Source organism: Rana temporaria, chromosome 9, assembly GCF_905171775.1.
Source record: "Rana temporaria chromosome 9, aRanTem1.1, whole genome shotgun sequence".
Taxonomy (NCBI): domain Eukaryota; kingdom Metazoa; phylum Chordata; class Amphibia; order Anura; family Ranidae; genus Rana; species Rana temporaria.
In genome coordinates, this window is record NC_053497.1 from 30,038,209 (window position 1) to 30,051,461 (window position 13,253).

The following is a 13,253-nucleotide window of genomic DNA, read 5'->3' on the forward strand; positions in this document are numbered from 1 at the left end:
GGCTCTAATAGGCTTCAAAAAAGATAAACTGCAAGCGCAGATTATTGCGCTCACGGTTCACCTAGGTGTGTCAGAAAAGCGAATGAATATTCGCTTTTCTAACACTGAACTGCCTCTTCGCCAATCAGGAAGCGTGGGTGTGTTACCCGTCACCTGAATGGCTAAAACGTCAGGGACTGTGATTGGACACCTATCAGGAAGAGAGGAGGAAACGCATTGAGGACACAGCTCGCCGCCCGCTGCCCCACCGAGATAGGGTAAGTGCTGGGCAGACAGCGACCAGGCGGTGTTAACTTTTGATGGGCACAGTGGTGGTATTTAATGGCACAGTGGCAGCATTTGATGGCACAGTGGCTGCATTTGATGGGCAGAGTGGCTGCATTTGATGGGCACAGTGGCCGCATTTGATGGGCACAGTGGCCGCATTTGATGGGCACAGTGGTGGTATTTGATGGCACAGTGGCAGCATTTGATGGGCAGAGTGGCTGCAATTCATGGGCAGAGTGGCTGCATTTGATGGGCACAGTGGCTGCATTTGATGGGCACAGTGGCCGCATTTGATGGGCACAGTGGCCGCATTTGATGGGCACAGTGGTGGTATTTGATGGCACAGTGGCAGCATTTGATGGCACAGTGGCAGCATTTGATGGCAGAGTGGCTGCAATTCATGGGCAGAGTGGCTGCAATTCATGGGCAGAGTGGCTGCATTTGATGGGCACAGTGGCGGTATTTGATGGGCACAGTGGCTGCATTTGATGGGTACAGTGGCTGCAATTAATGTTTTTTTTTTTCAGAATTTTTGAGGCAGATAGGTGGTGAGGCAGCCATCTTGGGCATGATCAGTAAAATATTATGCTTTCTAGACAGGAGCCAATTAACCTACCAGCATGTCTTTAGGGCAGGGGCAGACTGACAACTCATGGGGCACCCGGGCAATAGGAGATTATGGGGTCCCCGGGCAATAGGAGATTATGGGCCCCCCCCCCCGGGCATAGGAGATTATGGGCCCCCCCCGGGCATAGGAGATTATGGGGCCCCCGGGCATAGGAGATTATGGGCCCCCCCCGGGCATAGGAGATTATGGGGCCCCCGGGCAATAGGAGATTATGGGGCCCCCGGGCAATAGGAGATCATGGGGCCCCCGGGCAATAGGAGATTATGGGGCCCCCGGGCATAGGAGATTATGGGGCCCCCGGGCAATAGGAGATTATGGGGCCCCTGGGCATAGGAGATTATGGGGCCCCCGGGCAATAGGAGATTATGGGGCCCCCGGGCAATAGGAGATTATGGGGCCCCCGGGCAATAGGAGATCATGGGGCCCCCGGGCAATAGGAGATCATGGGGCCCCCGGGCAATAGGAGATTATGGGGCCCCCGGGCATAGGAGATTATGGGGCCCCCGGGCAATAGGAGATTATGGGGCCCCCGGGCAATAGGAGATTATGGGGCCCCCGGGAATAGGAGATTATGGGGCTCCCGGGAATAGGAGATTATGGGGCCCCCGGGAATAGGAGATTATGGGGCCCCCGGGAATAGGAGATTATGGGGCCCCCTGGAATAGGAGATTATGGGGCCCCCGGGAATAGGAGATTATGGGGCCCCCGGGCAATAGGAGATTATGGGGCCCCCGGGAATAGGAGATTATGGGGCCCCCGGGAATAGGAGATTATGGGGCCCCCGGGAATAGGAGATTATGGGGCCACACAGTTGACAAGATTTCACAGGATTACGTGCATGCGTGTGTTTGTTTGTTAGATGTCCTCAGCAATGTTTCTTTCTTCCAGATGGAGGACGGAGAAGGTAGCATCCAAATAAGCAAAGATGACATCCTGAAGAAGATTGCTCAGCCAGTGGAGAACTTGGTGGGGTCCACATTCTACATAACAACTACTGTATTGGAGAAGGCTTGTAAGTCCCCTTTACTGCCCTCTGGTCTTATGTCTAACAAAGCCCCAACTGCCCTAAAAAAATGAGCATTCACTGCCTTACGACCCCTTTTACACTGGGCCGCTTTCCAAGCGCTATAACGCTAAAAATAGCGCCTGCAAAGTGACCTGAAACAGCCGCTGCTGTCTCTCCATGGTGAAAGCCCCAAGGGCTTTCACACTGGAGAAGTGCGCTAGCAGGATGGTAAAAAAAGTCGGATGTTTGAAGTCCAGCAGCCTCAGATACAGCTGGATGAGAGGTGCGGACTGCCAAGGGGTGAGTGAGCTCACCATCCATCCCTGTTTGTGACTACCCCTTTCCCCCTTCTCTCTCCTGCCTCTGAGTGATTACACTAAAGTAAATCAGAGTTCTCAGAGCACCCCTTACATCAGAGTTCCCCTTTACACCAGAGGCCACAGTGGGGTAGATTCAGGTACCGCTGCCCACTCCTTACGGAGGCGCAGCGTCCCGTTTTTGCCCTGCGCCCCCGCAAATTATTTGCGCTACGCTTCATTCACGAAGCAGTAGCCACGTAATTTGCGTGGGCGCTCCTCAAAAATGCCCGGCGTAAGGGCGCGTAATTTAAATGATCCCGTAGGGGGCGTGGATCATTTAAATTAGGCGCGTTCCCGCGCCAAACGTAGTGCGCATGCTCCGTCGGGAAACTTTTCCAACGTGCATTGCGGCAAATGACGTCGCAAGGACGTCATTTGCTTCAAAGTGAACGTGAATGGCGTCCAGCGCCATTCACGATTCACTTACGCAAACGACGTAAAATTTGAACTTCGCGACGCGGGAACGACGGGTATACGTAACATTGGCTGACCCTGCTATTAGTCTTACGCGAAACCCGATGTACGCAAACGACATAAACTGCGTACGCAGGGCGCGCGTACGGTTGTAAATCGGCGTTAGTATGCAATTTGCATACTATACGCTGACCACAACGGGAACGCCACCTAGCGGTCAACGTAAGAATGCAGCCTAAGATATGACGGCATAAGAGCCTTATGCCAGTCATTTCTTAGGCTGCAGTCGGCGTAACGAGGTTCCTGAATCAGGAGCATTCGTAACGCCGGCGCAGGTAAGCAATTGCGCTGCGTAACTATGGTTACGCAGACGCAATTGCTCTTTGAATCTACCCCAGTGTTCCCACTTACATCAGAGTTCTCCCTTTTATTAGAGTCCCCAGAGTTCTCCCTTACATCAGAGTCTGCAGAGTCCCCCCTTAAAGTGAAAGGAAACTCTGCGAGTTCAGATGTAAAAGTGGAACTCTGTGGACTCTGATTTATTAAGCCCCGGACCATATTGCTGGTCAAAGACCAGAGCACTTTTTGCGATTCGGCACTGCGTTGCTTTAACTGACAATTGCGCGGTCGTGCGACGTGGCTCCCAAACAAAATTGGCGTTCTTTTTTCCCCACAAATAGAGCTTTCTTTTGGTGGCATTTGATCACCTCTGCGGTTTTTAGTTTTTGCGCTATAAACAAAAATAGAGCGACAATTTTGAAAAAAAATGAATATTTTTTACTTTTTGCTATAATAAATATCCCCAAAAATATATAAAAAAAAACATTTTTTTCCTCAGTTTAGGCCGATACGTATTCTTCTACCTATTTTTCGTAAAAAAATATCGCAATAAGCGTTTATTGATTGGTTTGCGCAAAAGTTATAGCGTTTACAAAATAGGGGGTATTTTTATGTCATTTTTATTAATTATTATTTTTTTACTAGTAATGGCGGCGATCAGCGATTTTTTTTTTGGTACTGCGACATTATGGCGGACACTTCGGACACTTTTGACACATTTTTGGGACCATTGGCATTTTTATAGCGATCAGTGCTATAAAAATGAATTGGATTACTATAAAAATGGCACTGGCAGTGAAGGGGTTAACACTAGGGGGCGGGGAAGGGGTTAAGTATGTTCCCTGGGTGTGTTCTAACTGTAGGGGGGGTGGACTGACATGGGGAAATGACTGATCTTCTGATCAGCATTTCTCTCCCTGACAGGACCGGCGAGAGAGTCGACGTATAGCTACGGGCTCTCGCGCAGGGGAGCCGACCTGCCGCCGTATAACTGCGGCGGCTGGTCGGCAAGCAGTTAAAGGGGGACTCTTTTTATTAATTTCATATGATTAAGAATGTTATTGAGTAGCAAAATATTTGTATTATTTATACTATAAAAAAAATTGCTGTGCAACGCTAAAGTGTTCGGGTTTGACTTGAAGAAAAGGTGGCAACCCTAGTTGGGCAACAGGGGTTTAACCCCTTGTTCTTCTTTTTGTAGCCGGAACTCTGGAAGAAAAGGAGCTCACCTCAGTAAAGTTTGTGACTTCCCCATATAACATTGATTTCTCCAAAACGAAGAAATATTACACCCCTGGGACCCCAACACAGATTGTGGTAAGTAATGACATACCGTATTTTCCGGCGTATAAGACGACCCCCTAATTTTCCAGGAAAAATGTTTGGTTTTGGGATATACTCGCCGTATAAGACTACCCCCTTCCTACAAGTCTTTCTGGAAGCTGAGGGGGAGCCAGAACCGCTGACAGAAACAACCGCTGACAGAAACAGGCTTTTTTCAAGCCTCACTATGCCATTACATGCCCCCACTGTGCCATTACTTGCCCCCACTGTGCCATTACATTACATGCCCCCACAGTGCCATCACATTACATGCCCCCACAGTGCCATCACATTACTTGCCCCCACAGTGCCATCACATTACTTGCCCCCACAGTGCCATCACATTACATGACCCCACTGTGCCATCACATTACATGCCCCCACAGTGCCATCACATTACATGCCCCCACAGTGCCATCACATTACATGCCCCCACAGTGCCATCACATTACATGCCCCCACAGTGCCATCACATTACATGCCCCCACAGTGCCATCACATTACTTGCCCCCACAGTGCCATCACATTACTTGCCCCCACAGTGCCATCACATTACTTGCCCCCACAGTGCCATCACATTACTTGCCCCCACAGTGCCATCACATTACTTGCCCCCACAGTGCCATCACATTACTTGCCCCCACAGTGCCATCACATTACTTGCCCCCACAGTTCCATCACATTACATGCCCCCCCAGTGCCATCACATTACTTGCCCCCACAGTGCCATCACATTACTTGCCCCCACAGTGCCATCACATTACTTGCCCCCACAGTTCCATCACATTACATGCCCCCACAGTGCCATCACATTACATGCCCCCACAGTGCCATCACATTACTTGCCCCCACAGTGCCATCACATTACTTGCCCCCACAGTGCCATCACATTACTTGCCCCACAGTGCCATCACATTACTTGCCCCCACAGTGCCATCACATTACTTGCCCCCACAGTGCCATCTCTTGCCCCCACAGTGCCATCATTTGCCCCCACTTTCCCCCCCACTGTGCCATCACTCACGTTTTGCAGGCCGGTGACAGTCTCCATCTGCTGCGAGCGTCCATGATTTCAAAGCCGCGCCGTCTTCTCAGCGTGTCCTGTGATTGGCGGAACACACATTTTCCCAGTAGCGCCTCTGTTCTGTATTCCGCCAATCACGGATGCCTTCTCATCTCGTCCAAAGATACCGTACCTGGCGTATAAGACGACCCCCGACTTTGGATGTATTTTTTTTCATCCAAAAAGTTATCTTATACGCCGGAAAATACGGTACCTTTTTTTTCTTTTTTCTTGGGGGTGTCTAAAGAGTAAAGTATATGTGAACGGTGAACCCAATGAACTTCTCTTTTTCGTTCCCATTTGGCCTACTAATGAACTCTGGGCAAAGAATAAGGATTGGAAATCTGTTGCCATGCAGGGAATTAAAGTGGAACTAAACCTAATGAGCTAATGGTTTAAAAAAAAACAATAAAATTCCCAGCATGCCAGGGATGCTAACTTTCACATTGGTTGTGCTCTCAACCAAACCTGTCACTGGGTTAAGTGTTCCCTAGGAAGTGATTCTTACTGTTAGTGGGCCTGGCTACACACGTGACACTTCACTGATGACCGATCACAGGGAACGGTCATCAGTGACAGTGGCCCAGATTCAGGTAGAATTTGCCCCTTTCTTACGGAGGCACAGGGCAGCGTTTTTGTCCTGCGCCCCCGCAAATTTACTGCGCTACCCGCGATTCACGGAGCAGTAGCTCCGTAAATTGCGAGGGCGCTGTGTAAACTTGCACTGCGTAAGGGCGCCTAATGTAAATGATCCCGTAGGGGGCGGGAATCATTTAAATTAGGCGCGCTCCCGCGCCGAGCGTAGAGCGCATGCTCCGTCGGGAAACTTTCCCGACGTGCATTGCGGCAAATGACGTCGCAAGGACGTCATTTGCTTCAAAGTGAACGTGAATGGCGTCCAGCGCCATTCACGAATCACTTACGCAAACGACGTGAAATTCAAATTTCACGACGCGGGGAACATTGGGTATACTTTAGCATTGGCTGCCCCTACTATTAGAAGGGGCAGCCTTACGCTAAAGACGCCGTACGGAAACTCTGTAACTTTCGTACGCAGGGCCCGCGCAACATTGTGAATCGGTGTTAGTATGCAATTTGCATACTATACACAGATCACAATGGGAGCGCCCCCTAGCGGTCATCGCAATAATGCAGCCTAAAATCTGCGTGGCATTAGAGCCTTATGCCACGCAGATTTTAGGCTGCAGTCGGCGTTACGATGTTCCTGAATCAGGAGCATTCGTAACGCCGGAGGTTACGCAGGCGCAATTGCTCTCTGAATCCGGGCCAGTGTCACTAGGCAGAATAGGGGAATGCCTTGTTTACAAAGGCATTCCCCCGTTCTGCTCTTGCTTCCCGCCATTGCAGGATTCCCAGAAAAATCGAGTTCCTGGGACCCATGCACGCACGCACGCACCTGCTGGGCGGCAGATTCAAATGGACGTACCTGTACGCCAATCTGCCTGCCCGTGCCATTCTGTCTACGTAAATAGGCGTGCGGTGGTCGGCAAGTGGTTACAGTTATTGTAAAGTCTCGTATTTTTTTTTCCCTATAAAAATAATACCTGCTGTGGTTTTGCACAGAGCAGCGCGGATTCTCCTTTTCTCTGGTCCCTCTTCGGCGCTCCTGGCCCCTCCCACCTGTTGAGTGCCGCACAGCTATGGGAGCACCCTAGCCGAGCTGCAGTTACGTGTGTCCTTTCAGACAAGGAGCTGAAGCCCGGCTCCCCTGATTGGCTAGCTGACTTTGATGGACAGCAGCGGGAGCCAATGGTGCTGCTGCTGTGTCTCAGCCAATCAGGAGGGAGAGTTTCAGACAGCCAAGACACTCATGGACATTGCTGGACAGAGATGAGGCTCAGGTAAGTATTGGGTGGGGGGGGGGGGGGGGGGGGGGCTGGAAGCTGATTGGTTTCTGTGCAAAGCTGCACCAGATTCTACAATATTAATAAAGCATGTGTATATGGGGTCTAATGTTAGCCGAAAAGCAAACGTTCATGGATTATGATTTATGGAAAAATGGATCTCCAGGATTCCATATCTTACTCAATGAATATTTTTTTGTGGTTTTCCCACTTCTTAGACACCTCCTCCTGTTTTGGTGTATTTGTAGCATGTCTGCCAACTGCGTTTGGGGTGCCAGTAACAATTATGGCTCAGAAAGTGCGACATGCGTATGCAGCGCGTTCTTCACGCATTTCTGAAATGTGCAGCAAAAGGCATTCAAGAAACACACATTGGGGTTGATTTATTAAAACTGCAGAGTGCAAAATCTGGTGCAGCTGTGCATGGTAGCCAATCAACTTCAACTTCAGCTTGTTCACCCATCAGTGCCCTCTTATCTGTGCCCATCAGTGCCGCCTTAGCTGTGCCCATAAGTACCGCCTTATCTGTCCCCATCAGTGCCGTCTTATCTGTGCCTAACAGTGCCGCCTTATCTGTGCCCACCAGTGCAGCCTATCAGTGCCGCCTCATCAGCGCATATCAATGAAGGAGAAAAATTACCTGTTTGCAAAACGATGAACATGATTATTTTTTTCTAAATTTTCAATTTTTTTGTTTGTTTAGCCCTCCAGCGGTGATTAAATACCACCAAAAGAAAGCTCTATTTGTGTGAAAAAAATGATAAAAATGTCATTTGGGTACAGCGTTGTATGACCGCGCAATTGTCAATCAAAGTGCATCAGCGCTGAAAGCTGAACATAGGTCTGGGCAGTAGGGGGGTTTAAATGCCCAGTAAGGAAGTGGTTAATAATACACTTACCTTATCACCATGGCCTCTAAGGTCTCCAGGGGACCTGCACTCCTAAAAGTGAACACCAGCCAGGGGGTTGATTTCTAAAACATTTGTACAGTTGTTCATCCATCGAAACTGCATGTAGATTCATTCTGTGTGATTGGGGCAAAATTATATGGGCCAGATTCACAGAAAACTCCGGCGGCGTAACGTATCGTCTGTACGTTACACCGCCGCAAGTTTTCAGCGCAAGTGCCTGATTCACCAAGCACTTGCGTGTAAACTTACGGCGGTGTAACGTAAAGGCGTCCGGCGCAAGCCCGCCTATTTTAAATGGGGCGTGTACCATTTAAATTAGGCGCGCTCCCGTGCGGGACGCACTGCGCATGCTCCATTTTGAAATTCCCGCCGTGCTTTGCGCGAAGTGACGTCATTTTTTTGAACGGCGACGTGCGTAACGTACTTTCGTATTCCCGGACGTCTTACGCAAAAAAAAAAATTTGAAATTCGACGCGGGAACGACGGCCATACTTTAACATGGCTGATCTAATTTTAAGCCATGTTAAAGCAGCCGTAACTTTGCGACGGGAAAAAAATATTAGCGACGACGTACCGAACGCGCAAACCTTCGTGGATCGCCGTAAAAGCTCATTTGCATACACGACGCTGGAAAACGACGCAAACTCCACCCAGCGGCGGCCGAAGTATTGCAGCCTAAGATCCGAAGGCGTACAAAGCCGTAAGCCTGTCGGATCTTAGCCAAAAGCCGTCGTATCTTGTTTGTGAATCACAAATTAAGATACGAAGCGGCAAATTTGAAAATACGCCGGAGTATCAGTAGATACTCCGGCGTATTTCTTCTGTGAATCTGGCCCTATGTTTTCAGGCTCTTCATTGGAAAAAAAAGTGCTAATAGGAAAAATACCACATTGTGGCCACTGGGTGGTGTTGAGTATCATAGGAAATACATATACTCCTCAGCGCCATCTAGTGGACCTAATAAGGTATTTTGCTAATTTTTTTTCATGAATAACATTTGATCTGCAGAGAATATAGCCTGAGAACATTTTATTTTCCCGCGTTCGCACAGAACGAATTTACATGCAGTTGCAATGGGCAAACAGCTATGCAGATTTTTTTTATGAATACGCCTCTAGGAGTTGTATAAGAAATGGACAGAACCTGGGGCCAGATTCACAAAAGGGATACGCAGGTGTATCTGCTGATACGCCGTCGTATCTCTGTTTCTATCTATGCGGCTGATTCATAGAATCAGTTACGCATAGATATCCCTAAGATCCGACATGTGTAATTGTTTTACACTGTCGGATCTTAGGATACAGTACCGCGGCCGCCGCTGGGGGGAGTTCTCGTCGTAAACCAGTGTCGGGTATGCAAATTAGCACTTACGGAGATCCACGGAGCTTTTTCCCTTCGTTAGGTCGCCGTAAGTGTTAGTTTGCCGTCGCAAAGATAGGGTACCTTTTACAAAGTGTAAAGTTAGTACACCATGTAAAAGTATACCTGTCTTTCCCGCGTCGCTGTCAAATTTAAAAAAAAAAAAAAAAAAAATTCCCGGTGCAACTCTTTTTTTCCCGACGCAACTTTTTTTTACCCGTCGCGATTCACAAAACCTCGGCGCATCGTAATTTCGCGCAAAGCACGTCGGGAAATTTGCGTCGGGAGCATGCGTAGTACGTCCGGCGCGGGAGCGCGCCTAATTTAAATGGGACTCGCCCCATTTGAATTGGCCCGCCTTGCGCCGGCCGGATTTAGGATACACCGCCGCAAATTTCCAGGTAAGTGCTTTGTGGATCGGGCACTAACTTGGAAAAATTGCGGCGGTGTAACTTAAATCGGAAAAGTTAAGTTGCGCCCGGGCTACGTGAATCTGGCCCCTTGGTTTCAACCACCTGTCCATGCACTGTCATGGCAGAAGTGTCAGTTCAACTGTAGCTAGGTAGTAGCGTGTGTATAGGTTATGGAAATCACACCTTGGGTAAGTTGTGAGTTGCATAAGCCATAAATTATTACCCAACCCATTCCTCGGATTGCTTTTCTTTTGCTTGAAGACTAACAATGCGTTGTATTATGTGATTACACAGGTAGAAGTAACTTATACAGACGGCACACTGGCAAGGGGTGTCCCAATTAAACTTCTGAAAGGGAGCACACTACTGAACTCCTTCATATCGGATGAGGATGGGAAGGCCGCCTTCCAGATCAACACCAACGTAAATGAGAAGTCCCTGGACCTTACGGTAACCAGCAGAAATTCTAATTTCTTCTATAGCTCTCTTGATACTAAGCCAATGGACGGGCAGGACAGTGCTGAAGGCATATATACATATACATAGTTCTACATGCTTAGTCTGCAAATGTCATTTTTTGTAAAAGAACTAGAATAAATTGTGGGGTAGATTCACGTATGTCCGCGCAATGATACGGCGGCACAGCGTATCGTATTTACGCTACGCCGCCGTAACTTACAGGAGCAAGTGCTGTATTCACAAAGCACTTGCTCCGTAAGTTGCAGCGGCGTAGCGTAAAAGGGGCCGGCGTAAGCGCGCGTAATTCAAATGTGGAAGGGGGGGCGTGTTTTATGTAAATTTATGATGACCTGACGTGATGCGCCGTCCGTGTACATATCCCAGTGTGCATTGCTTCCAAGTACAGCGCAACGACGTATTGGTTTCGACGTGAACGTAAATTACGTCCAGCCCTATTCGCGAACGACTTACGCAAACGACGTAAAAAATTCAAATTTCGAAGCGGGAACGACGTCCATACTTAACATTGGATGCGCCTCCTAATAGCATGAGCAACGTTACGCCGAAAAAGACTTAACGCAAACGACGTAAAAAAACGAACGCCGGGCGCACGTACGTTTGTGAATCGGCGTATCTAGAAAATTTGCATATTCTACGCCGACAACAACGGAAGCGGCCCTAGCGGCCAAAGTTACATTGCACGCAATTCTACCCCGCCGCAATCAAGTTACGTCGGTGGAGGAAGCCTATTTTTTCAGCGTAACTGCCTTTGAGAATCGGCGCAACGATACGCGGGCGCGGATTTCAAATTACGGCGGCGTATCTTGAGATACGCCGCCGCAAAAGGTACGTGAATCTACCCCTGTATCTTTTTGATCTGCTTGGAGTTAATCTTTAAAAAGATGTTATATATTTATAAAAATAAAAAAAAATTGTGTGAATGGGGGAAATACAGCATTATGGCCACTAGATGGTGCTAGGTATCATAGGTAAATGGTGTGCTCTTGTGCGCCATCTAGTGGCTAAATTAGGTATTTTTCCCATTTAGACAATGTCATTCGATCTGCAGAGTGCAGCCTGAGAACATTGGCCCAGATTCTCAAAAGAGATACGACGGCGCATCTCCAGATACGCCGCCGTATCTCTGCGTAGCGGCGTCGTATCTATGCACCTGATTCTTAGAATCAGTTACACATAGATATCCATTAGATCCGACAGGCGTAAGTCTCTTACGCCGTCGGATCTTAACTGCATTTTTTTTTTTACCGCTAGGTGGCGATTTCGTCGAATTCCGCGTCGAGTATGCAAATTAGCTAGATACGTACGTGCGGCCGACGCAGTAAAGTTACGACGTTTACGTTAGGCTTTTCCCAGCGTAAAGTTGCCCCTGGGTCTATGAGGTGCAGCCGATGTTAAGTATGGCCGTCATTCCCGCGTCGAAAATTAAAAAATTTACGTCGTTTGCGTAAGTCATCCGTGAATGGGGCTGGACGTCATTTACGTTCACGTCAAAACCAATGACGTCCTTGCGACGTCATTTGGAGCAATGCACACTGGGATATTTTACGGACGGCGCATGCGCAGTTCGTTCGGCGCGGGGACGCGCTTCATTTAAATGATACACGCCCCTTGCCCGCCGAATTTGAATTCCGCCGGGTGATTTACGCTACGCCGCCGCAACTTTACAGGCAAGTGCTTTGTGAATAAAGCACTTGCCTGAAAAACTTGCGGCGGCGTAACGTAAATCAGACACGTTACGGCCGCACAAATTTGCGGCGATCTACGTGAATCTGCCCCATTCAGTTTTGCACAGAATGAATTTACATGCATTTATGAACAGAATTTTCAGTAAAAAAAACAAGAAGAATAAATTGAATCTTTAATATCTGTTTAGCGTTAATCTTTTAAAAGATGTTAAAAAAAAAAAAAGAAATACCGCATTATGGCCTTTAGATGGTGTTGCGTATCATAGGAAATAAGTATGTTCTTTGGCACCATCTAGTGGTCGAAATCAGATATTTTCCCCATTTAGACCGTCTTTTTTTTTTAACACATTTTTTGATCTGTAGAAAATGTAGCCTAAAAACATAAAATTTTGCCCCATTAGAACAAAATTTTCAGTGAAAAAACAAGAAGAATAAATTGTATCTTTTATATCTGCTTAAAGTTAAAGGGGTTGTAAAGGTTAAAAAAAAATCCCCTAAATAGCTTCCTTTACCTTAGTGCAGTCCTCCTTCACTTACCTCATCCTTCCATTTTGCTTTTAAATGTCCTTATTTCTTCTGAGAAATCCTCACTTCCTGTTCTTCTGTTTGTAACTCCACACAGTAATGCGAGGCTTTCTCCCTGGTGTAGAGTGTCGTGCTCTCCCCCTCCCTTGAGGGGGAGAGCAGGAGAGTCAGGACGCTCTCTACGTTGCAGATAGAGAAAGGAGCTGTGTGTTAGTGGGCGTCCTGACTCTCCTGTAGTCCAAGGGAGGGGGTGAGCACGACACTCCACACCAGGGAGAAATCCTCACATTACTGTGTGGAGTTACAGACAGAAGAACAGGAAGAAATAAGGACATTTAAAAGCAAAATGTAAGGATGAGGTAAGTGAAGGAGGACTGCACTAAGGTAAAGGAAGCTATTTAGGGGAAACATTTTTTACCTTTACAACCCCTTTAATCTTTTAAAAGATGTTAAAAAAAAGAAAAAGAAAGTAGTGCATTATGGCCACTAGATGGTGCTAAGTATCATAGGAAATATGTATGCTCTTTGGTGCCATCTAGTGTCTGAAATTCGATACTTGCCCCATTTATACTGTCTTTTTTTAATTAATATGATTTGATCTGCAGAGAATGTAGCC

General features: G+C 47.8%; 1 protein-coding gene across 1 annotated transcript in view; it reads left to right on the forward strand.

Annotated features, from left to right (window-relative positions):
• The window catches only part of LOC120913235 (complement C4-B-like), a 198,284-nt gene that overhangs the window by 49,743 nt on the left and 135,288 nt on the right, over window positions 1-13,253 (forward strand). Inside the window, exons 9-11 of the mRNA XM_040323048.1 lie at window positions 1,784-1,907; window positions 4,215-4,330; window positions 10,242-10,397. Of these exons, the coding sequence (XP_040178982.1) occupies window positions 1,784-1,907; window positions 4,215-4,330; window positions 10,242-10,397 (396 nt within the window). The remainder of the gene's footprint in view (window positions 1-1,783; window positions 1,908-4,214; window positions 4,331-10,241; window positions 10,398-13,253) is intronic.